The 27,147-nt window shown below is 40.9% G+C and overlaps 2 protein-coding genes across 2 annotated transcripts in view; one reads left to right on the top strand and one right to left on the bottom strand.

Moving 5' to 3' along the window:
* LOC139461028 (uncharacterized) overlaps positions 1-27,147 on the bottom strand; it is a 93,357-nt gene that overhangs the window by 16,285 nt on the left and 49,925 nt on the right. The window contains exons 3-5 of the mRNA XM_071242517.1: positions 25,232-25,310; positions 11,605-11,775; positions 7,702-7,793 (exon numbers count right to left, since the gene is read on the bottom strand). Coding sequence (XP_071098618.1) covers positions 7,702-7,793; positions 11,605-11,775; positions 25,232-25,310 — 342 coding nt within the window. The remainder of the gene's footprint in view (positions 1-7,701; positions 7,794-11,604; positions 11,776-25,231; positions 25,311-27,147) is intronic.
* Positions 431-925, top strand: LOC139461262 (uncharacterized; the record flags this gene model as incomplete). Its single annotated transcript, XM_071242898.1, has 1 exon — positions 431-925. A coding segment is annotated over one exon (495 nt), but the record flags the coding sequence as incomplete, so codon positions are not given.

A 27,147-nucleotide genomic window follows, 5' to 3' on the forward strand; every position in this document is an offset into this window, starting at 1 on the left:
GTTCATCACTCTCACAGATGTGTTGAGTCATAGCATGCACTACGTCCATCACTCTCACAGATGTGTTTAGTCATAGCATGCACTACGATCATCACTCTCACAGATGTGTTTAGTCATAGCATGCACTACGATCATCACTCTCACATATATATTAAGTCATAGGATGCACTACGTTCACCACTCTCACAGATGTGTATAGTCATAGCACGCGTTTCAATCATCACAAACCTATCATTGACATCTGTGATTTTCATGAATATTTCCGAAATTTATTTTCAGCACTGTCGACTCTCGAAAGCTTACTCGATCTGGAGGCAGAGAGGAAGATGACAGTTTTACGTTCAGATGTGGTCGAGTCGTTATTGCAGCATTACAAGGATGATCCCTCAATTCTACAATCACGACTCAATGTTTCTTTCACTGGTGAATCTCAGATCAAATCGCAGAGATTGCCAAGAAGCAGTTGTGTGATACCCAACGTCCTCTTTACGATGCCATGAGACGTGGTATTCCAAGTTTACACTTGTCATCAATCTGGGCGCAGTTAACGATTGACGAAATTTCAGCTGTCATCATCTCCCAGCGTCCTACCCCTAAGAAGGTGGTAGACTGTATATTGTCGGGGGAGGAATTCGTCAGACCAGAAGAGGAAAAAGTTCTGTACTTCTTGAAACAGTTTGTGAGAGGCCTTGATCATGAAGACCTCCTCTCCTTTCTGTATTTCGTTACAAGGTCAATCCACATGCCAGTAGGGGGAATTAAGGTATCCTTCACAAAACTGGCTGGGGAATTAAGGAGACCCATTGTACACACATGCTCAAATCTGATAGAAATAAGTGTGCTGTATTCCTCATTTCAGGAATTCCGTCGTGAAATGACGCGGTACTTGAGGAACGAATTAGCTTTAGAATTTTCAATTCTGTAAGCTCAACAGAAGGGTGGATATGATGTATTCAGTTAAGGAAAGGTGAATGTACCGGTTTCTTGGTCTGGTCATTAGCCAATCACGATCAGAACTGAGTATTCACCAAGTCATGGCACAATGCATTGCCGATTATGAATGCTGTAAATGAAGATCTTCCTTTATCTAACACTTGACTTGCATCTTATTGTTCAGGATACGGAAAACGTTAAGTAAATCCGCTTTGTTTAATGTGACTACGTTTGTTATGAATATTTCTACATGTGGGGTGGACGTATACAAGTTGTTTTTTCTATCAAGGTAATTGTAACTGTACATACTATTACATAAAACAATTGCATGTGATCCCGTGGCATTTCCTTGGCATTGTTTGTGTTTATGTTTCCTTAAACAGAAATATACTTTACGTCCCGCCCGTCATGGACTAGTGTTTACTGGTTGGCTGATAATATGGTAGGCGGGGCTTGAATTGCAGTATTATGCTTCACGATGTCACTCATTTTATATTGTTGTTTTCAGCTTCTGTTATAATGAATAACAAAAGTTACTTTTGTCTGTGAAGTAATGATTGTTGACGTTACTCAAATTGTTGTCTCGGATTGATGATTGACAGCTTATTGACATTTTCATTTTAGGTATTACGTAGCCAACGTCTCCCATTCCTCTGCTAATTACATTTTTCAATGGTCATATCATAGCACTGTTACTACAATCTGTTCTTAATCGGGTATGAGTTTGTTTGAATAATATTCATTGTTTTTTCTCGTTTAATCTACTGTGCTTACAATAAGACGTCATTTTAAAGTTTCAATTATAAGGTTCAATGAGGAATGGTGTGGTGGTGTGAATGAAATTAGAATAAGAAAAGTGAAAAAAAAGTTAATCAAAGACAATGATAATTAAGTGAGTGAGTATGGTTTTACTCCACTTTTAGCAATATTCCGGCAATATCACGGCGGGGGACACTAGAAATGGGCTTCACACATTGTACCCATGTCGGGAAGCGAACCTGGGTTTTCGGCGTGACGACCGCCCCCAAAATACCATGATAAAGCCTTATGGAATATACCGTCCGGGGATCGTAAAAATTGACTGGTTCCCATAAAAGTCCCAGTAAGTATACGCGGATACTCCCTATAGTAGCTCCATGGAGTGTTTGTGTACATACTCTGACATTTTTCAAATATTTTGCGGAATAACTGCGTAGCTAAGAAGATATTTTACTAAATTCCCGAGGAGTTTCTGCGTAGCCCAGCAGAAATATTACTAAATTCACGTCAAGTTTCTGCGTAGGCTTCGCGGAAATTTTGCGAAATAAAGTGAAAGTGTATGTATTTATAAGAATTGACTACAGCTTAGTTTTCCTTTTATGCTGTGCGGTTTTACACAGTATGCACACTTGATTTTACGTTTATACCTCAATAAACGTGTCGCCGGATTTATTAGTTGCCAAGAGTTATCTCTGTTTCATTTTACGGACGCTTTATCTCTCAATCTTACTCCTGGTTGTCTTACCAGCAGTATCTCGTGCTGATACCTGGGGTGTGACGTGGACACTTTCAAATGCCACTTTATGTCACGCCATTGTCGAGGGCAGACATTCTTTCTTCCTCGACTCATCAATTCATGTTGATGTGATTTATATATTTTAACAGGTATGTACCCTTGTCTATCTACTTTCTTTATGGAAATCTAGTCAATAGAATAGGTAACGCGATTGTAGAAACTAAATCATTAATGTAGTAAATTGTGAATATCATACTCGGTCAAAAGGAATCGCGTTGCACGAGATTACTAATATAAACACTAAGTTTAAAGCACCACCTGTAAGTAAGATTGTGAGTGAAAGATCTGGTTGTTCCATTTGTTTATTATGTATATATATTTTATTATTACATAAAAGATCATAAAAATGTTACTTTGTTTATAATGTGGTGACGTCACACATAACGTGTGCTGCCGAAAACATTTATTGCTGCATTAATAGTATATAAAGTAAAAGCGTTTGAATATTGTATTGTGCCATGCTATGCAACGTAATCAAATGGACTTTATGTCACGCCATTGTCGAGGGAAGACATTCTTTCTTCCTCGACTCATCAATTCATGTTGATGTGATTTATATATTTTTACAGGTAATAAATCCTTTTATACCTCATCCGCACCGCCTCAGTTCCGTTCTGACACATGATCAGAGCAGTCTGCAACTACATCCTCGTCATGAGCAGACGTTGTACCGGGCTCCTCTTCCGCTGAAGCAGATGACTGTTCAGGAGGGCTGGAAGTATAGCGTGTTGGAGAACTCTTAGATGATGGTCCAGAAGACGTGTTAGCAGGAAATGAGTCTTCAAGCTCAATCACAGTTCCTACTGTTTCCATGGATTCCTCTCTATTAGCTTCAGTTCTTTCTTCTAGATCTCGACCAAAGTTAGTTGGTCAATTACATCGTTGGCAGAACCCGCGACAAAATGGCGCCCGAACAAGGAAATCAGCTGAGCTAGTCAACATTCAGACAACCCAACTAATGGAAATAGTGTGCATGGACTACTTGCAATTGGAGGAATCAAAAGGAGGATTCGGGAACATTCTTGTGATCACAGATCATTTTACAAGATATGCTTTTGCCATACCAACCAAGAATCAATCCGCCAAGACAACAGCAAAAGTTCTTTTTGATAATTTCCTTGTGCACAATGGATTTCCAGCCAAACTCCACAGCGACCAAGGTAGAAACTTCGTAGGCAATATCATCAAGGAGTTATGTCAACTGACAGAGATTCGGAAGACTCGAACCACACCATATCATCCCAAAGGAAACGGAATGTGTGAGTGATTCAACCAGACTCTTCTGAACATGTTGGGAACCCTTGAAGAAGATAAGAAAACTGACTGGAAGACATATGTTTCTCCACTGGTTCACGCCTACAATGCCACAAAGCATGAGAGTACAGGATACTCACCTTTCTACCTTATGTTTGGTCGACATCCACGCCTGCCTGTTGATGCTTTCCTTGGAGTCAAGAAGATTGGTGATGACCACACTACCACGACTGAATACATCAACAAATTGAGAACGAGATTAAACTTTGCCTATGAAAGTGCATCACGTGAAGCCCAAAGAGCTGGTCAACGTCATAAGAAAAGATATGATGCTAAAGTGCGCGCCTCAACTCTCCAACCTGGTGCCCGTGTCCTTGTTCGCCTTTTAGGACTTACTGGGAAACACAAACTTGCTGATAAGTGGTGACGGGATGTGTTCCAAGTTGTAAACCAACCAAATACGGACATCCCAGTATTCACCCTGCAACAGGAAGATGGCAAAGGACTGAAGAAGACACTTCATCGGAACATGCTCCTGCCACTTGTGTCAATACCAGCGGAACCAGTGTTTGGACATCAGAAAAACAATGAAAGAAAGGCAGGGACGAAGAAATCTGTATCCTTGAAGGTGAAAGAATACCAAGAACTCATGGAGTCAGAAGACGAAAATGCCGAGGAAGTATATGTTTTGTTACCAGATCCGATTAGTCCACCAGTGTCTCAGGTTAGTGGATCCAATGGAACTAACTTTGGTCGAGATCTAGAAGAAAGAACTGAAGCTAATAGAGAGGAATCCATGGAAACAGTAGGAACTGTGATGGAGCTTGAAGACTCATTTCCTGCTGACACGTCTCCTGGACCATCATCTAAGAGTTCTCCAACACGCTATACTTCCAGCCTTCCTGAACAGTCATCTGCTTCAGCGGAAGAGGAGCCCGGTACAACGTCTGCTCATGACGAGGATGTAGTTGCAGACTCCACTGATCATGTGTCAGAACGGAACTCTGATATGGGGAGGCCTACCCGTAACAGAGCTCCTCCGTTTTGGCTCAGAAACGGCGTTTGGGTAACTGACTACAGTATTCTTGCCAAACCATCTGTTTCCTCTGATAAAGATGTTTTCCTTTCTGAGGATACATCATCGGCCGCTGGTATCTCTGAATCGTTTGAGGTTTTTGTATAGTTGTGTTGTTAACTTTCAAAATTGTGGACTCATAATGTGTGTAAGTAGTTGTATAAAGGTTTCACCTTTCTCTGTTTGGATGCTTCAGCGAATTTTAATGTTGAGGACAACATTTCTCAAAGAGGGGGAGGGGGAGTGTTTGTGTACATACTCTGACATTTTTCAAATATTTTGCGGAATAACTGCGTAGCTAAGAAGATATTTTACTAAATTCCCGAGGAGTTTCTGCGTAGCCCAGCAGAAATATTACTAAATTCACGTCAAGTTTCTGCGTAGGCTTCGCGGAAATTTTGCGAAATAAAGTGAAAGTGTATGTATTTATAAGAATTGACTACAGCTTAGTTTTCCTTTTATGCTGTGCGGTTTTACACAGTATGCACACTTGATTTTACGTTTATACCTCAATAAACGTGTCGCCGGATTTATTAGTTGCCAAGAGTTATCTCTGTTTCATTTTACGGACGCTTTATCTCTCAATCTTACTCCTGGTTGTCTTACCAGCAGTATCTCGTGCTGATACCTGGGGTGTGACGTGGACACTTTCAAATGCCACTTTATGTCACGCCATTGTCGAGGGCAGACATTCTTTCTTCCTCGACTCATCAATTCATGTTGATGTGATTTATATATTTTAACAGGTATGTACCCTTGTCTATCTACTTTCTTTATGGAAATCTAGTCAATAGAATAGGTAACGCGATTGTGGAAACTAAATCATTAATGTAGTAAATTATGAATATCATACTCGGTCAAAAGGAATCGCGTTGCACGAGATTACTAATATAAACACTAAGTTTAAAGCACCACCTGTAAGTAAGATTGTGAGTGAAAGATCTGGTTGTTCCATTTGTTTATTATGTATATATATTTTATTATTACATAAAAGATCATAAAAATGTTACTTTGTTTATAATGTGGTGACGTCACACATAACGTGTGCTGCCGAAAACATTTATTGCTGCATTAATAGTATATAAAGTAACAGCGTTTGAATATTATATTGTGCCATGCTATGCAACGTAATCAAATGGACTTTATGTTTTTTACAGGTAATAAGTTTCAAATCATAACACACTGTGAAGTTTTAACATATTTCACTTTGATGATAGATAACCAGTGATATCATTTATTAGCTGAGTAGATCGTTAAGTTCTCTCGCACAAAGAATAAATTTATCTTTGTGTGAAAGTTGTCGTGTACATAAAGAGTACATAGTCCACAATGTACACGATATCGTGTAAATAACAGACAATTTATCACAATGTGCACGATATCGTGTAAATAACAGACAACTTATCACAATATGCACGACATCGTGTAAATAATGAAACATTTACCATAATATGCACAATATCGCGGGAATAACAGCACACGATACGCACACGTATGTGTATGGATGATCACCGAGTGCCGTAAAGCTCGAGAAAGCTGCTTTCTAATTGGCTGATGTCGACTTCTTGTCAGTCGTTTCAGTGCTCGGTCATGCTCAAAGTTCGCGAAAGGTCGTTCTGACGTGACACGTAATGGGATGTCCTCAGATCTTAGTTTAGCGGCAGCGAGAACTAAGATCTGATTTGAATGAGATTGGTGATTCATCCCGAGGTGCCGGTTCCATCTGGCAGGGACTAAGCTTTCCATCGCAATCTTGGCCACACACGAGCTTCTAGACAAGGGAGCCATAAGAGCATTATTGTCCCGAAGGAAGAAAAATATATACGCATGATAATCGAAAAAAAGGGATTATCTGGCACGTACTCCCAAGTTGCAAATGGAGTCGTTCCAGAATTAAAGGAACACCCTCAAACAAGGAGTTGGATGGATTTGGATGATAAACTTAGACTTGGAGGACGCCTTCACGTCCCCATTCATTAACGCCCCAAAGTTTCTGACATTATCTACCTTTCTACCGTACGGCATATCAATTGCTCCATGGCAATTCACCAGGTTTACAAGGTTACCCGTGATCCGGTTTGCTCATCAATAGTTAGTAAGACTACATGGGTATGTCGACGAGTTAGTATTGGCCGATCAGGATAGTATAGGACAGGTCAATGCACATCAACTGTCTGGGCGATGTTTTAAGCTATCAAAGCATGGAAAGTGCCTTCACCACTCATCAGTGCTGATCGCAAAGACACGACAGTGGTAGCATGCAGAGAGCATTATGGGGCCACGGGGGCATAACTTTTGTTGAAGGAGGTTACATGTTAATTTGCCCAGGCAGACTCCATGAGCTGCACAGTGGAAGCACGTCATATTAGAATGATGAGACAAATATTTGTCCAGCCATATGATAGCGGTCTGTAAAAAATTGAATCTGGACCAGACAATCCAGTGACGGATATCATGGGCATCGATCTTCGCATCAATGCATGCATCAATCAAGCCAGCACACCTGGCCACCCAATCCCGTTAGTCGGCTCTTACGACAAGTATGGGTTGCTGAAGACCGATTCTAACCGAGATCATTACTGGCTGATGAGACAATTAACATGGGACATTTACAGTATGGATGTCAGAGTTTACCATGCCACAATACACTTTAATACTCATTGGCATTAAACAGGAGATATCCAGTATGGTTAACGAAGTACACTAAATTGTCGGCATATGTACCAAAAACATACCTCCATAGTTTCCTAGGCGATGACTACAACCGGGGGTCATTACTAATGTTAGCGACCACTACTTGTTTGCTGGTACAGAAGAAGCTGAACAATTGTTGCCTGTAACGTAAACAACATTCGTCTTCTATTTGAACTCAAGGGATACTCACGGGTTTCAGAATGCAACTTTCTGGAACTTTGAAGAAGTCCTGATCGACCCAGTTTGTCTGATTCACCAAGACTGTTGATCTCATCATTGGCACTGAAAACAGCACGTTAACACCATACAACATTCTTTGTTCATGGAAATTAACCCCGCTAAATTGAATTTGGAACGAACGCGCTAACGCGCTGCGCGTTCGGCTCCACATTCAATTTAGTGGGGTTAAATCTGAAGGAAACCTAGCTCTACATAGAAAACACAGTATGTTTATCTCCTAATTAATTGACAGAAATTAAAACATTCTTCAGGTTTATAAATTTTCGATTGCCTCCACTACAATTCCTGTTTTTGTTTTCTTATGAACTTTTCTCGTCTGAACCCGGGATGGGAACAAATAATCCCTATTTTTTATTTTCTGTCATCAACCAAAATAATGGTTTACATGCTATCAACCAACGGTTGACGTAGCAATATATCCATGATATAGCTGAAATATTGCAGACTACAACATGAACCAACTATAAACATAAAACACACGAACAACCGCTAAAATGCACACAAACAATGAAGAAATATACTAAAAATCATTACCTTCGAGGTAACAATTATCAAGGCTAAAGATTTTCCAAACAATAATGGGTAGAGAAAATGACCTGTGCACCGCTTTCATTCACACTTTTTTCATTCATAAAATGTAAGTCCCTACTGAAAACGTCACAACTGCAATGGGAAATGCTTGTATACTCATCACAAAAAAGTAAGGGATCATAACGTATAAATGTTAATACCAAGTATTAAAACAAAAGTGTTGACAAATGGCCTAATCAAGAACGTTAATGTCTGTAAAACATAACACCAAAACACATGTAGTGTGCGCGCAGCCGAGCCACAGATGTGGCATTTCTGATTTTAATATTTTAAAGGAAGGTCCATTTATCTCTGTCTAGTTGTGATTTACTTGACTTAATTCATTGTTGTGTACGGACTAGCAATGCGGCGTCTGCAACGCACGGAGCGTCTATGGACTGTTGGCATGCTGTAATCTGGCAGAGGTCAGCGTGCTGCGGCAAATACGTTCAGTGTTTGACCATGTTATTAGCTGACTATGGAAGAAATGTTGAGGGCGCCCGAGGTTAACGACAATAGTACAGGATTCAGTGATCGTAAACCATGCTCTACGAAATTGAGATCAAATGGCAAAACAAATTGCCGCACACTTTCATCACCCTACTGTAGTACGATTATGGGTCAGACGATTGGAAATCGTCTACATGCAGCTCGTCTCCATACTCGACGGCCACGTGTTGCGCCAAATCATCACATTGCCAACAGACATCAATGGTGTACAAGACGAAGAAATATGGGTTATCTTCCCTGGTCACGTGTCGTATATTCACTTCCTTGGTAGGCGTGTTCGTGTCTGGGGACGTCGAAATGTACGTCAAGCCAATTACCTGAGACCTCATTACATTGGCGGTGGATAGGTTATGGTGTGGGGTGGCATCACACTGACTGAGCGAGCCCCTAGCCGTATTGTACAAGAAAGCGTCACTGTACAGTACCATCGGGACAACATTCTCACAACCTTTGTTGTCTCGCTTACAAGGGGTGTGGTCGACGTGCTCACCGTACACGAATCGTCAATGCTCACCACCTCCACAAGCTACAACATCCATAGCATGCCATGTCCAGCAATGAGCCAAGGCCTTGGACATCATAAGAGTCGTGTGCGTCAACGTCACAGGCCGCCGACCAAGTTGGCTCAACTTGGCCAGGCGCTGCAAAAGGAGTGGGACAGACTCCTTCAAATCGCCATTGGGAGATTCAAACGCAGTATGCCTTGTTCAGTGAAAGAATATTTGACAAATCGTGGGGGTATTACGCACTACTGACACTTTTTTTATATGTTCCATCTTATCCCCATCTTTCCTTGAATATTGTTAGCGGTCATAACATCTACTTTCATAATACTGGTTGAAATACTTTGCCAATACGTTCCTTATTATCATACAAGTATTACTAGAAACTATATCTTTTAAATTTGGACAGTTTTTTCCCTAACTTTTTTAGAGAGTATACATGTAAACCCCAAACGACTCTTTCAGTAACTTTGAAAAGCAATATGGCTGTTCAATCGCATTCTTCTGCGGCTCACAGAGTGAATGCCATTGTCAAAATATAATCTCCAGTGCTTGATTCTGATTGGTTAAAAAGAGGTATTCTTTTTCCTACCGAAACCCCTTTAGATATTTTTCATTTTCACACAAAAACGGTGCACATGAATAGTCGATAGTCTGCATATCAATCCATAAACATGGCAATATTGGATAAGGTAGTTAGTTGCCACTGTGCTAGCATTAACAGAATAGACACCGGCTCAACGGCTCGCGCGAAATGAATGACTCTCGGATGTCTAATAAGAGGAAATACGGTACATGTGATATTATTTTTACTACGACTTTGACGTCCAAGGCCATAACCACAACACTAACGAAGGCATGTATATAGCATACAAATGATTACGTCTTTAAAACTCTCGGAGACACGTTCGGTAATTTCCTCATTGAAACATACGACATTAAAAGTAAATTATAATCCTACCACCCCATATTGCATAGGTTCCTGACAACCTAGTAACCAGCTCATCTTAACAGCCAAGGTTTTGAAGCGTTTCTCTTCCAAACCTGGGTTTTGAAATAGATCACTTGTAAACCTGCATTGAGGTTTTACATTTTAACTGTAATACCTAGGTTTCACAATTAACGGTTTATAAACACAATTATGTTTGATGTTGTATAAAAACCCTTTTATGATACTTTTTTTGCCTCCTCCGTTAACCACCAACGTCAGAATTTGGCAGGTGGGATTTCGTTCGGCAAAGTCTGGCCGTCGTCGTTGTGCAGTGTCGTCTCATTCTTAATTGAAAATTTAGTGACCCAACTTTATTTCATTCTCTTGTGATTTAATGGCATACTCTTTCCATGTATTGACTTGATGTATGTTATCTCATGCTGCCATATTCATGTTTTTGTGACTATAATTTTGGAACATTTGGGGAATTATCTATGTACTCACAGATAATTTTATGTATTTGTGATCATTATTGTACCCTCATAAATTGTACATAGCTTGTTTTAAATCTTTAATTATACCTTTGGATAGCTTTTGTTCAGGATAGCTTCGATGTTGATATAGTAGTTAGTTTGCTATTCTTGGTTTTCCCATGTTTGTTCAAACCTTGGTTGCGCGGACCGGCTATCATATTGCCCGGCTGACCAGAAGAGGTTATATGCTCCGAGGTCGGTGCACTAGTTTTAAAGCCTTTGTCAAGATCTTGTGTCTTCACCCTCATGACTCGTTCGGCCATTTACGGGTCGATTTGTTACTGGGTGGTCACTCGAAACTCAGGTTTCGTTAGTAAGTGATTACGGGTTTACATGGTTACAATATGTGAAGCCCATTTCTGGTGACCCCCGTCATGATATTCTTGGAATATTGATAAAAGCAGCGTAAAACCACACTAACTCAATCATTGTACTCACGTGGGAAATCGAACCAGCGTCTTCAGCGTGAGGAGCTAACGCTTTTACCAGTGCCACTGATCACAAAAACGGGATTGTGAGAAGTAGTGTTGTACACACCATCAGACAGTAGGCCATGGCGGTCCTACTCTTCACTCCCACCTTGAGGTGCAGGGGAGACGCTTCTCCTATGGCTATTGACTGATATTTACCTTGATTTGATGTATTTCACAGGCACTTGAAGCAACAGCCAATTACCCTAACGTATGCGCGGACGCTATCACCTCACTACATTGATAGATCCGTACATGGTATTCTTACATATTCTACACATTCGTACGCAAGCTGTTATCTTAACTGCAACAACAGAGCCATACAATGTCACCTACCTGTATTTACAGAGCCATACACTGTTTCTGATATCAAGGCACAGTCCTTCTCTGTGACGGACAGAAATCCCGTGAGTCCCTGATCAGTAACCTGGAAAGATTTCGCAAACATGTGTTCCCCAAACTTTTCCATAGAGCCAAACCAGTAATGGGACATCAGAGTCGAGTTGTCTGAAACAACAATGCTTAACTTTTTATGGCATCGTGGTCTGCATATTCTAAAAATTATTCTCCGCCCAAGAGGAAATACTCGTGATTTTATTCGCTGCGGCACTGTGTTTAAACTGTTGGTACATTCGGTGTTTGGCAACAACGAGTATAACCGTATTTTCTGTCTGTGTAACAAGGCCTGGCATGGGTTCATGGAACACTATTTGTGACAGATGCCGCCCATAAGGCAATTCTTTTGCAGACCGTTGACAACAATCTGGCATAAGAAAGCATTTTGATAAAGAAAATCATACATATCAACAAGCCACCGGGGACACGGCGATTTCTTCACAAGATATGTGTCCACCCCATGTTACTTAAAACTGTAATGGTACGTCCCATTTTCTAATTGAGGCCAGGTCGGATTCGATGCCACAATGACATTGCTGGAATATTGATAAAACCTCCTAAACCTCCCTCCTTCATTCGTTATTATGTTTAGAATGTATACTTTTCCTTGGTGAGTCAAAGTACTCGAAAATCTCATGTTTGGTAGCTCTTCCAGTTGTTGGTATACTTTACTGTCCTCTTAAGACTTATGCATTCACATGGCTTTTGACTGATGACCTCACTTTAAGTATTTTACATGATAAACTGCACATGAACCATAACAATATGCAATACATAATAAGGGAATACTGTTGTTTTTCCTATTCTGAGTGTGCCAATTTTAAACGAATTACTAAAATTCCACTGTCTAGTGTGCAAGTTAAAATGTTGAAAGTGTGTGATGGCCCGGAATAGCGAAAAATCCTTATAGTACTTACTTCGCTATTATCTCCATTTCTCTTGGCCCTTCTTCTAAATGACATTAGTTCTACCAGGGAGCCGACATATAAATGAATAGTTAGCTGAGGGCCTAACATGGTTAACTACATGGTTGTATTTCAAATATCCAAAAAGGTCATTATATTTTGTGAATTCCACACCAATATTTAGATTTATGTTGATAAATGTTTCAACCTGTGAAGTCCTTCACGTGTTCACATTCATAATAGATATGTCAAACATCTTCTCCACAGCATTTACAGAATGTACAAATATTATTATCAACTAAATTCATCAATAGTAATTCTCTGTGTAGACTGTTCTATGAATTAATATATACTGAAAATCCAACAGCTTACAGTCCAAGGTAAATTTCTTTAGTATGAAAAAAACATCTTTAGGAATATTGGGAATAACAAATTGTGATAGCCCAAAACTGTTCCTCTATCACTTCGGGCTTTCTCTATCACTTCACTTAAGCTGACACACTGTGATATAACTGGACAACTGTTAAAAGCAGCGTTAAACCCAACTCACTCACTCAATCGTTTGATGAGGCACGGAAGAGGCAGTTGCTTATGAAGATCCAGACGTTGCTTTGATGAGGCACGACAGAGGCAGTTGCTTATGAAGATCCAGACGTTGCTTTGATGAGCCACGGAAGGGGCAGTTGCTTATGAAGATCCAGACGTTGCTTTGATGAGGCACGGAAGGGGCCGTTTGCTTACTGTGATCCAGACGTTGCTTTGATGAGGCACGGAAGGGGCCGTTTGCTTACTGTGATCCAGACGTTGCTTTGATGGGGCACGGAAGAGGCAGTTGCTTACTGTGATCCAGACGTTGCTTTGATGAGCCACGGAAGGGGCCGTTTGCTTACTGTGATCCAGACGTTGCTTTGATGAGGCACGGAAGGGGCCGTTTGCTTACTGTGATCCAGACGTTGCTTTGATGAGCCACGGAAAGGGCCGTTTGCTTACTGTGACCCAGACGTTGTTTTGATGAGGCACGGAAGGGGCAGTTGCTTACTGTGATCCAGACGTTGTTTTGATGAGCCACGGAAGGGGCCGTTTGCTTACTGTGATCCAGACGTTGTTTTGATGAGCCACGGAAGGGGCCGTTTGCTTACTGTGATCCAGACGTTGCTTTGATGAGGCACGGAAGGGGCCATTTGCTTACTGTGATCCAGACGTTGCTTTGATGAGGCACGGAAGGGACAGTTGCTTACTGTGATCCAGACGTTGCTTTGATGAGCCACGGAAGGGGCCGTTTGCTTACTGTGATCCAGACGTTGTTTTGATGAGCCACGGAAGGGGCAGTTGCTTACTGTGATCCAGACGTTGTTTTGATGAGGCACGGAAGGGGCCGTTTGCTTACTGTGATCCAGACGTTGTTTTGATGAGCCACGGAAGGGGCGGTTGCTTACTGTGATCCAGACGTTGTTTTGATGAGGCACGGAAGGGGCCGTTTGCTTACTGTGATCCAGACGTTGCTTTGATGAGCCACGGAAGGGGCCGTTTGCTTACTGTGATCCAGACGTTGCTTTGATGAGCCACGGAAGGGGCAGTTGCTTACTGTGATCCAGACGTTGTTTTGATGAGCCACGGAAGGGGCAGTTGCTTACTGTGATCCAGACGTTGCTTTGATGAGCCACGGAAGGGGCAGTTGCTTACTGTGATCCAGACGTTGCTTTGATGAGTCATGAAGAGGCCGTTTGCTTACTGTGATCCAGACGTTGCTTTGATGAGGCACGGAAGGGGCAGTTGCTTACTGAGATCCAGACGTTGTTTTGATGAGCCACGGAAGAGGCCGTTTGCTTACTGTGATCCAGACGTTGTTTTGATGAGGCACGGAAGGGGCAGTTGCTTACTGAGATCCAGACGTTGTTTTGATGAGCCACGGAAGGGGCAGTTGCTTACTGTGATCCAGACGTTGCTTTGATGAGTCATGAAGAGGCCGTTTGCTTACTGTGATCCAGACGTTGCTTTGATGAGGCACGGAAGGGGCAGTTGCTTACTGAGATCCAGACGTTGCTTTGAGGAGACACAGAAGAGGCAGTTCCTGGGTTTCGTGGGTTTCACCGAAGTGGTAAACGTCTGAGACCTGTATCACTTCAGGCTTTCCTCCCACATTAAGCTGACATGCCGCGATATCACTGGAATACTGTTAAAAGCGGCGTTAAACCCAACTCACTCACTCACTCATTTGATGAGGCACGGAAGAAGCAGTGGCTTACTGTGATCCAGACGTTGCTTTAATGGGTTGCTCTTGGGTCCAGATAATCATTGGCTTCTATAATTTCAGTGTTAGTTATTTCACAGTTTAGAACAATATTGACATCATCGTGCTTGCAAAACATAACACATGTCCATATTTATCAAGGATTATCACTACCGTAACCGTACCCATTCCATAGCTGATAGAGAATTTGTGCAAATGCCTTTACTTTTAGTGAGTTGTTTGATTTGATTCCAGAATGACTTTACAGTTCTGTGATATTGTATTTACCCATATCTCCCATAAACATTTACTTCTTAACGCGACACAAATGACGATAAGATTTTCTTAAATGTTGGAAGTCTGCCAGTATGTCCAAATCGCATGGAGGTAAAAATGCATCTAAGTCTAAATATTTAGGCTGATACACTGCAGAAAATAGTAAAAACGTATATATCTAAGTGTTGTGTTGTCGACATCCATACAAAAAAAATACGAAAAATGAATTTGTCATTTCGCCGTGGATTTGGATTGATTTGTGTGGAAAGAATGAGGTTCTGTTTCCATTTGCATGCCATCACATTCTTACAGCCAGTGTACAGTGAAAATTATACGACTGACGGAAACAATCATCTTCAACCGTAGAAAGGTTTTTCCACGTAGCACCAAGCGCCATTACAAGACTGTGGAACCGTTATCAGACACACGGGATAACATATGACCTTCCCAGATCAGGTCGACGTGTCAATGCTAGAGCACAGGACAGATTCATACGGTTACGTCACTAACGCGAAGGAACCACCACGATCACCTCTACAACTACGGCAATATAAGGATTGCGTAGTATATCAGCAGTGAGGAATCGTTTACTCGCTGAAGCTATTAGCGCTTTTGACGACAAGTTCGAGTTGTCATTTTGATGGCCTGCATCGTCGGCCGCGACGTCAATGGAGTCAAGGTCACAGAGTATGGCCAAAACTGAGATAGAGACCAGTTTTGTTGAGTGACGAGTCACATGTTTTATACTTCTCAGTGTGTATTGTACACGTCGTGTTTACAGGCGTCGTGGGGAACGTTATGCACCAAACTGCAAACAGGAAGTGGACAGATTTGGTGGTGAGGATGATGTGAGGAGCTGTCCCCTGTAGAACAGACTTGGTGCAAGTTTCGGGACTTTAACGCACAACATTACACGGATGAGATTCGTTAGTCACACGTCCTTCGCAACAAGCGAACGTCATTTTCCAGCAAGACAACACCCGACATCACACGGCAAGACTGACAACAGCCTTCTTCAGGAATCTCAACATCCAGGTCCTCCAGGGTTCCAGATTTAGACCCAGTCAAACATTATAGTCCAGCGGAATTGTGAATTGTCATAATGAAGTTTTTTGGTTGATTCATCATCTCTGAGCTATCCAGAACCAGACTGTCACAATTGAGGAATTTTGTTTAGAGGCGAAAAACAAGATGGCCGTCCACGATTTTTGATTAATTCTGTTCGAGATAATATCTTCACCTCTAATGCACTTACATTAAATGTAGTATCCGTCGAGGTGATTTGCTTCATGAACAATTAATAAATTCACAGTCTATTCTGTGTCACAAAGTTGTGTATCCACGTATACGAGGGGTGTTCATTAAAGATGTCCCCTGACCCTCTTCCGATGGACCTAGTGGAATGAAACTTGGCATAGGTATTAGTCTTTCTCCACATAGGAACCACCAAGAGTAACACTTTTCCCATCGTTTTATGCAACTATTGACACCTTGCTTGTAAAAGCCTTCATTTTGCGTCTCAAACCAGGACTTGACTTCAGAAATCAGTGTTTCATCATCTGTGAAACGTTTTCCCTTCAAAAATGACTTCATGGTTGGAAAGAGGTGGAAGTCAGATGGTGCAAGGTCAGGAGAGTAAGGAGGATGTGGGGGGATTTCATAGCCACAGGACCACGCTTCTGTCTGGTCAACATGAGAGTTGTGAGCTGGAGCATTGTCTTGCAGGAGACGGACACCCTTGGTCAGCATGCGACGCCTCTTAAGCGTCCCGCAATTTCCGCAGCAGTGAAGCATAATAAGCTCCTGTAATTGTGGTACCCTTTGCCAAGAAATCCATCATCACTACTCCGTGCTGGTCCCAAAACACCGTGAGCATGACCTTGCCTGCAGAGGGTTGGACACGTGCCTTCTTTGGGGGTGGTGACTCCACATGCTTCCGATGCATCGACTGAATTTAAGTCTCAGGATCATAGTGATGGACACATGTTTCATCCTGTGTGATAAGTCTATCAAAAACTTTTGCCTGTTTTTTTGGCACATGTCCAGAAGATCCTTTGAGCAGTTGACTCGTTCCTGCTTTTGGAAAGATGTGAGCAACCTGGGAATCCATCGTGCAGACACCTTATGCATGTTCAAATTGTCATGGATGATTTTTTCCACAGACCCTACACTGATTTTGACATCTTGTGCTAACTGGTGAACAGATATATGTCGGTCTGCCAAAATGTTGGTCTCCACTTGATCTCCACTTCATTTCATCGAAAGTCTCTTTTGGTGTGTGACCTTTCAAATATAAAAACCTAATCACTGCTCAGTATTCTACTGGCTCCATTGTCACATCCTACTCGATCATAACACCTATAAAAGTGGTAAGACTAATAGTTCGGTGCTGCAAACTCAGACATAACCCACAGGTACATGTATAATTACACATGTGAAATTTCAACCAAATATGATAACCCCATGTGGTTTAGGGGAAATCTTTAATGAACACCCCTCGGACATCTGATCATCATATAAAGAGGCATGAAAAATTAGACAAGCATGAAGATCTTCTCCTAAGAAAACCTCGACATTCTGATTCTGGTGAATTTGTTTTCACAAAGCACTGTATCTTCTGTGGCAATCAACGTGAACAGCTTGATCCTCGAAATCCTCAACGATGGAGAAAGGTAATACAATGTAGAACAGTCGATCACGGGAAGAATCGCATGCTATTTAAGCTAAGTATTTTGACAGTTTGTTACCAACGCGATGACATCCACGCTAACGATGTACGTCTTCGAATCCGAGGGGCAGTTTCTGATTTACACGCTGCTGATGCGCAATACCATCTTGATTGCTATAATTCCTTCATGTCACCATGAGCTATAGAAGTTGCCACTAAAAGGAAAAACACCTTTGCAGATGTTGACACAGCCTTCTTGAAGGTTGTCCTGGAGATGGAACAAGAAAAGGGTCACCTTTGGAATTTGGTGGCCCTCGTGTTATGTACAATTCATTTGGTGGTGAAAAACTGTCCCGACATTATCTTGTGGACAGTGTAACAACACATTTTGGATCAGAACTCATTAAATTGTCAGGAAATGGATATGCCAGTCTACTTGGCTTCAAAGGACATGCACCAAACATCTAGAGGAAGGAACTCTGGAGGTTAAGCACATTGCTAAGTGTATCATTCCAGACGCCAAAAAGCTGAAGAAGCATGACAATATATCAAGTATGAGTACTCAACCAGTATTTCAAATGCTATTGCAGCAAAAGCATTAATTCCAACACTGGCGGACCTTTTGGCAGCAATTTCACCTGAACTGATAGCAACCAAGCCCTTCTCATTGGAAACATTGTCACAGGTTGTGTCACCAATTAACCAACAACTCTTCAGATCGCTCTTGGGGTGTTGCTCAGAGAGAAACAGCTGATAGACGACTGCCAGGCCTTCGGCATTTGTGCATCATATGACGAAATATTCCGCATCAAGTCATCAGCCACACATGCTTTATCCAACAAAGCAGAACTGAGAGGGTTGTTTAACAGCAACAGTGGCTTAATTCAAGCTGTAGCATACAATTATAATGTCAATGTATCCTCCCCGAATGAGCTTCGTTCCACCCATGCTCTGGCCCTCCTTTTGACATAGACGACTGCGGACGTTATGTCCGAGATAGAGGAGCATCCTCCAACACTTCCTGTAATCAGACGCATCTCTAGGGATGAGATGAAGGAACAAATTGTACCACCAGTAAGTGTACACCGGTATAATGGACCCAAAAAAAACGACATGCCAGAGAACGGTTTCAGACGGATAGTGCCACCATTGAAAGTGTTTGAATCTCAAGCAGTATCTCTCAAGGGCACATGCCGTCGACCATCGGTTCTTACATGATGTACTAGACAATCCTGGTTGCACCCTCGAGTATAATGGGTTCAACGTTCTTCTTGCACGAAACCAGTGACATTCTGTTAAGACTGCCACGACTGCTATATACACAGAGATATGATAGACATGATCCCTTCCGACCTGGACACGATTATGTCAGCCATGCATGAAGGCCAGCGTCTCACCAACAAATGTCTGTCAGCCTCTTCATGTTGCCTACTTTTCTTGATCATTTAACTTTTCTTCCAGAGAAAGAATATTTGAGAATTGTTTTCTTCAGACTTGAACATGAAAAACAATCGAGGACTATATTTTCATCTATAGCGGAAAAAGTATCTATGCTTCGTACAGAGTCAAATAAAAAAAGTACGATCCTGAAATTTAATAATGCATCTTTCAATACTTATTCATGAACAATTTCCTCGATTTTAAGGTCGTGATTCTCAATTTGCACGTGCATGTCTACGCACGATGCACTTTTATATGTTTGCGTGTTTGGTTGAAGCATTATACCCAAGCATGTGGTTTTCGAAAGTGAACAGCATGATTGTTTAGCTTCCACATGCTCATAAAATACTTCCGCAATGCAACGGCTTGCTGAAACTCAACGTCCATGACAGGCGGGCTTCATAGAGTCAGTTTTTATCAGTAGATGTTGAAATGCGATGTCCTGTAAGTGTACAGAATTGTGTAGTGATAAGGAGCAGATTTAAATCTTTTGCTAGTACAATTTATCTGGTCTGGGCGTCGTGTTTTAATTCATTCTCAGCCCTGGTCTCATTACAGTTGTTTCTTTGCCAGTTAGTCGGACAACGTGGGATATTGACACCCCACCCCACCCCTTCCCCCTTAGCCCCTATTGTACCCACAGTTCTCGGAGGCATTTACAAGCGTGTGCTAAGCTCAACTGCATAAGTTTCCGTAAAGGCGCACACACTTTGGCTTCTATGTGTACGTGCATCACAAAATGTGAAACTTGGTTGTGATTTGATGTTGCGTTCAGATTCAGCACCACAGTATGTTAATGTACACCTGAATGACAGCTACATTCAAATCATTAGCTCCCTTACCCTTTGTCGGTAGTATTCATGTATATAAAGGGAACTGGCCATGATAGTACCTTTTACTTGAACAAAGAAAAGTACCCCCTAGCTATGTTTGTCATTTAATCAACACTCCTGCCCCATTACCCAACTTTAGTGAAGTCATCCCAAACACATGGTACTTTCATAATGGCTTCAGTAACAACGACCCAAAAGACTTTGACATGAATCATATTGAGGAATTCAACTCTTTTCTCGTGTGTTTTATGCAGAGGTGTGAAAGAAATGACTATTCCAAGTCTCCCTTGAATTCAATCCATTCAGACACTATCGAAATGTCACTTCTTTGCCATTAAGGCTTCGGGTAAATATCATGAATACCTGACATCAGGACTGTCAAAGTTGACACTCATCAACATGGTTTTGACCTGACATCACTCGAGCTGATCAAAACACTAGAACCAGACAGGACTTAATCCTACATGCCCATGCTTTGTTATGTTGATTGATGCAGACCTGGAAAGTATCCCTTTCCGTGTCCAAATAAGAATTTAACTGTGCCTTGGTATATTATATAAATAACTTCATTCTCACTGGAAACCACAGAGTTGGAGACCACAGGACTGGTGGTAGCAGACGACACGACTCTTCTACTCCGGATGTAGCGAGTGACAGTGAGCGGAAGACTTAGCAGGGGGCCCGAGGCGGAGCAAATAGTTTCACTAAATCAAAGTTAAGTACAAATAGCCATACCTGATGATGCACATCCAGTAAATGTATTGAGATGATTGAAATTGTTTACATGGAATGTAAATGGGTTATACTAAAATCAGATAAAAATGCATTGAAATTCTGTTCAAATTATGATATGATATGTTTCTTGGAGACTTTGGCAAAAAACGCTTCCGACTTTGAAACTTTATTTTCAGAACACTAATGTTTCCAGTGTATTAGAAACCGTCGCTTTCATCAGGGTAGATACAGCGGAGGTGTTGCCGTATACATCATACATCGCTAAGTCGATTGTCAACACGTTCACCAGAATACATGCTGACTGGACAGACTCTATCTTTTACTTGTGTAAGTGTCTACTCCTCATCAGTTATATTTGGTTTTGTGTACATCGCCAACTCTGAAGCATCTGCTTCTCAGAGTGAACACCTCAAGGGTATGGACTTGTCAGATAGTAGATTACATATCTTACTAGCAGAACACCCAGGAACCTCATTTGTACTGCTGGGGGATATGAACGCTAGAATAGGTTTAGAACAATGTTACAATGAAAATGATGACGTGTCTCATCTTCCACTTGATGAATTTGAATATGATAATGATTATTTTGATATACAGAGAATATCCAAAGATGAAGTTATAAATGATGAAGGGAGACAACTGTTTTCTCTATGTCGAAACTTCAATGTGCATGTCTTAAATGGAAGGGTAGATAATGATAAAAATAGAGATTATACTTATATTGGTACTCAAGGAAATAGTGTCATAGATTATTGTATAGTTTCTACCTCTTTGTTTGGAAAAGTAATTAACGTTGATATTTTAACCGCAACTGAATCAGATCATCTTCCGATAACTGTAAATTTATCGTTCGACACTGCTAGTCCATGTGACCCAGTTATGTGTGGGTAGCCCAGTCAATTAATAACAGAAACTACTTCTTAGAATTATTTCAGCTACGATGTAAAGATGTATATTTTCCATATCAAGATACAAAAAATTCTACTCAATGATTAAACATGACTACAATCCCGAGAAATACTTATTTATCATTAATGCAGGTCTACGGAGATGCCTGACAAAGCTATGTTGTCTTATTCATGGTTTCAGTGTAAATTCATATAGAAAGTACCAAACACCAGATACATCTTGTCATTATTGTAACACATGATTATATCGAAGATGAGTATCACTTTATTTAAATTTGTGATTGTTATCAAGTTTTGAGGTCAGAATATATATCCTTGAATAATTATGAGTTCCCGACAAGACATAAGAACAATATTTTAATGTCATCCACCAACCCATTTACTGTTAAGAAACTAGCCATGTATATTCTAAAAGCTATGAATCTAAGGCAAAGTGTGTTGGGATCTCCAGCTCCCATCACCACATTGTAACCATTGTATCATGGGCCAATGGCCTACAATACATCTGAATAAAGTGAATAAAAGTCATATTGTAACACACAAGTTGAAGATGAACTCCGTGGCTTATAACCATTTACGTGTTAAATATCTTCCAACTTATTATTATTATTATCAACCAAAAATGTACAAATTTATCAACTTGTTGAACATGGTTGATTATGATCAGTTACATAAGCTCTGTATTTTCCTCGATAAGGTCTTTAAAATAAGAAATAATATGAATGTATTGTGAAAGAAAATAGAATCATGTTAGAGGCGCCGTATCATTATATTGTCCCATATTTTACACTTGATCTACTGTTGGCCTCATGGCCATTTATACGGAATAAATGACTTGACTAAATAACTACAGAATATTTGTAAAATGCAATCTGATAAAGATACTTGCGTACCAAATTTCACTCCACTAAACATAAACAGCTATTCAAGTACAGCGACCATTTTGTCAATCCTATTCGAAACTGATCAGATTGGTGTTGTCACCATTCGTGGGAACAAGATTTGAAGGTTTAGCAAAATTGGTCTTGTGGTTTCCGAATAAAATATGTTTACCACGGACAACGGACAAACAGCCTACCACATTAACCACATTTCAACCAGGTGAGCAGATAAATGAGGTATTTCTAACATTTTACCATAAACCACATAACTATGTCAATTTTTTATTTTAATCCTTTTCACACAAAAATGGTCACTGAAATATATGTTTTGTTTTCATGATGATAAAATATTAATTTTTAATAACCTATTATCAGTATTTTTTTATTTCTAATCTGATAAATAAGAAAAAAGTTTTTGGGATGTAACTGTAGCAGTAAAATAACAACGTAATATTACAAGAGAATTGAATTGACGTTGAAGTGGCGTGCAACAGAAGACTGCGATTCCCCTCTCTGGATCCGTCCTATGGCGATGTTCCGAGTCTTGGCATTTTCGAATGTTGACAATTGAATGACAAATTATTGGCTAATGCTTGCCTTTTTATAGCCACTACCACGAGTTAGGAATACCTTAACATGCAGGTGCATTTTGCTATACTGTGTTCCTCCATGACATTTTTGAACAAGTGTGAAAACAATCCCGTTTAAGAAACTGCAAATCGACAATGGCTTCGTTTTGACGCACCGGTTGTCGAATATCAGGCCACCAACATTTTCCAATAACAAATATCCAATTTATATACCGGATGTTATTGTGTAGTCAGATTCTATAAACTACATACCTGTGCCATTCATTATGAAGCATGTATGTATACACATGCACAAAAGTTAAGCGCCACCATATTCATAGTCTCTTGATTTCACGTGTGGGAATCAGAAATACGAAATATGATGATGTATGACTGAATTAGGCTTCCATAGTTTCATGAACCCAAATTTGTCCAGATACCACAAGGAAACCGTGCTTTACGTGTTGCTGCAGTTCCCCTACCCTATCAATAGTGAAATTCAAGTTTCAGACACGTGGTTGCATTTTGCTCCTGTGTGAGATTCCCCTTCCAATAGAGGTTGAAAATCAGCCATGGTGAGGAGAAAGTTAACGAACGCTGAAAGATGGCAAGTGATTTGCATGAAAAATGCTGGCATGTCATGCATGGCCATTGCAAGACAAATCGGTCGTCATCACAGTGTTATCACTCGTTTGGTTGTCAAACATGGTCAAACCAATTATGTCAATGACAGGCATAGGTCTGGTAGGCCAAGAAAGACCTCTAACAGAGAGGATAGACGTCTTTTCAGGATAGTCAGACGAAATCCATTTGCCACTTCAACAGATTTAAGACCCATCAGAGAGTCTCGACGATGACTGTAAAACGTCCTCAACTGACTGGGAGGCACATGCGCAATCGTCTGATATGGTTTCGTGTCCGTAGTCGATGGAACTTGGAGAAGGATCCATTGGTCTGACGAGTGTCGAATGCTGCTACGAACTGTTGATGGTCGAATACGTGTTTGGAGGCAACGTAACACTCGTTTTGCACCAAGGAACATCCAGAAGACCTTAGCATGTGGCGGGGGGTCTGTCATGATATGGGATTGTGTTTCCTTCGGCTGCAAACTTCCGCCAGTGACAATTCGTGGAAACCTGAATGGCCAACAATACCAAGATGCCGTTCTTCGGCCAGTTGTAGTCCCTCATTTTGACAACCATCCTCTTCAGACAAGACCTGTTTATATGGACGACAATACTAGACCACACAGATCTCGGGCAGTTTTGGCTTATTTGCGTCAAGAAGCTATTGACACTCTTTTTTGGCCGGCCTGTAGTCCGAATCTTAATCCAATTGAGCATCTCTCGGACATTCTTGGCCGGAAAATCAGACATCGTGATCCCCCAGTTTAAAATCCCGCTGGACTTGAAGCCGCACTTCATGAAGAATGGATCCGTTTGCCCCAGAGAAGCAGTCAACCACTTGTAATGAGTATTAGGCATAGGGTTGAAACTGTGGTCAATGTCCGTGGATCATAAACACGTTTCTGACGTTTCTGTCTTGCAATAGACTCTGCACTCCCTATGGTGTCTATGTGACACCTTATATGGTCTGCTGATATCATGACAGTTACGTGACAAAAAAAGTTTTTCAATGTTTTCTAATCCTTCAATTTCTGGTCTTCGGTAAAATTCCTTTCTGCTCATATTCTTTTGGAACACAAGATAAACTTGCTTTGGGACTATACAAGTAGTAATCATATTGCAGTCTGGTATAATTACATTATGCAACACGACACAAGCAACACAACTGTCTGTGCAGATGGATCTATTAATTAGATCAAATAACAGACAGTAATTCAAGCGCAACCTAGCTATAAGTAAACATAATGTAATGAAACGTATGGTAATTAGGTTTAACGTCAGCTAGCCCGGTTCGTGGATTTTCAAATTAGGGCACCGCACATTTCTTCGTGCTTTAACTATAATAGTTCAGGGCAAAACTACACTTTATTACACCATACATGGGGATAGAGCCAAGTTTATTTTTTAAACATTGTCTAAATCATTGACATCACCCTTCAAACAAAGTGTAAGCTAGTAGGAAATGAGTGTCTCCAAGATTGATACAGTATCCTTACCTGGTACACAACCGATCTTGTCCTTCTGTTGAAGTGTGGACTTGATGCACTCTCTGCCTTCAATGAGATACTGGACACCCTGCAGGGCACATGAAAGTGAAAGTGTTTCAGTGTTGTGTTTTGCCATTTATCTTTGTGGCCTTTATTGAAAACAGCGTAAATATGTCCACAAATGAAGCGAATAGGTGTATGTACATTCATATTTAATCCGATATGTTCAAAGTACAACAACCTTTTCAGTACAATAGCATTTGCAGCCAAATTACTCAATACGAAAGTAGGAATGTTAGTAAGTAAATAACATATATTGTGACAAGTATGTGCTTCTGAAATTGCTCTGCATTTTCTTGTGGAATCCTAGACCACACGTCCAGCAATATGGGTAAACAGTTTCTGAAGCGTCTGGGGTTGTGGTCGACGTTGATGTCCATCGAGATGTCCATCAAGGTCATTCCACAAACGTTCTATTAGGGTAAGAGCAGGCGACGTGGAAGGCAATTGGATAACTGTTCTCGTTCCGTATATAGTCAACAGTGGCACGTGCAGTATGCGATCACACACACCATGACGCTACCATGGGGGAATGAGTGAGTAAGTGAGTATGGTTTAACGCCGCTTTTAGCAATATTCCAGCAATATCACCGCCGGGGACACCGGAAAATGGGCATCCATCATTACATTTACACTTGAACGAAATTACAACAAATTGAAAAGCATCAGGTATAAAAAAAACAATACTTTTCTGACAAGTCTTTGCTTCGTCTTACCTTTGTACATCTTCAGTGTGTATGACCTTTAGCCTTCTCGATGCCACGGGGCCAATAATGGATTCCAGACTCTTTGCAACTACTACCATTTTAAATATGTGTAAATGTATCTCAACTTTCTCATGAAGTTCGGATTCTGATTGGCTGAGACCCATTATATAAATTTTATTGTAGCCCCGCTGGAACTACATTCGCATCATATCATCCGCAGTTTTGTGACTCGAAGTAATAATTCAATACTCCATTCTCCGGGTATTTGCTATAGTTTCCGAAATAAATAGATCTGGTGGGAATAGCTGGGAAATAGTGTGTTCTATGTCATCTACTGCTTCGATAAATGAGAAAAATGTCAAACTGTAGTATTCTTACCCATGTGGACCAATGCTTAAGATCCCACCAACATGATTAGGCGTGCGGTACATAGATTCATGGTCCACGGTTTATATGGGTGACATTGCACCCTTTATATATACCCTTCGGGGTCGGGGAACATAATTAAACATAGAGGGTACATCAACCCATGGCCCCCTCGAGACCGTAATTCAAGTAAGACTATTGATGTTCAGATCTCTACAGGGGGAACGGAGGCCAAGTCGTGTAAGGTGCCGCAATTCGCTGTGCGGTTTGGGGTCCCTTGGGCACCCCAGAAGCCTAGGTTTCTAGGTTTGTCAGCACTACAACCATGCTTCTGCGTTACACTAAAGGAATAAATGTTTCAGACCTGCATCACTTCGGCCTTTCTTCCCACATTAATCTGACATGCCGTGATGTAACTGGAATACTGTTCACAGTTATGCCGAACCCAACTCATTCCTCACACAGACCTCAGCGAAAGAGGATTTGTTTTAGTCTGCATTCTAAACGACCGGTTTTCATGCCAATCCCATGACTCATAATGACGAAAGGAGAGGTGCAGATTATCTTACATTTCCGCATATTGAACTCACTAATTCTTGGTATTCACTGTGCCTGACTTAACTTCAACTGGTAATGGGACAGATTTAATATTTGTTTCAAATTATAGTAATGTATGTTCTCCGGGTCTTCTAGACCCTGCAAGAAAGCCAATGAAACGTATTCTTACTAAAAAAGAAATTCAAAGGTTAATGACAATTGTGGTAGCATTTACTGAAATATACCAAAAGAGAA

The sequence above is a fragment of the Haliotis cracherodii genome, unplaced genomic scaffold, assembly GCF_022045235.1.
Source record: "Haliotis cracherodii isolate W230 unplaced genomic scaffold, xgHalCrac1.p SCAF_14, whole genome shotgun sequence".
Lineage (NCBI taxonomy): Eukaryota > Metazoa > Mollusca > Gastropoda > Lepetellida > Haliotidae > Haliotis > Haliotis cracherodii.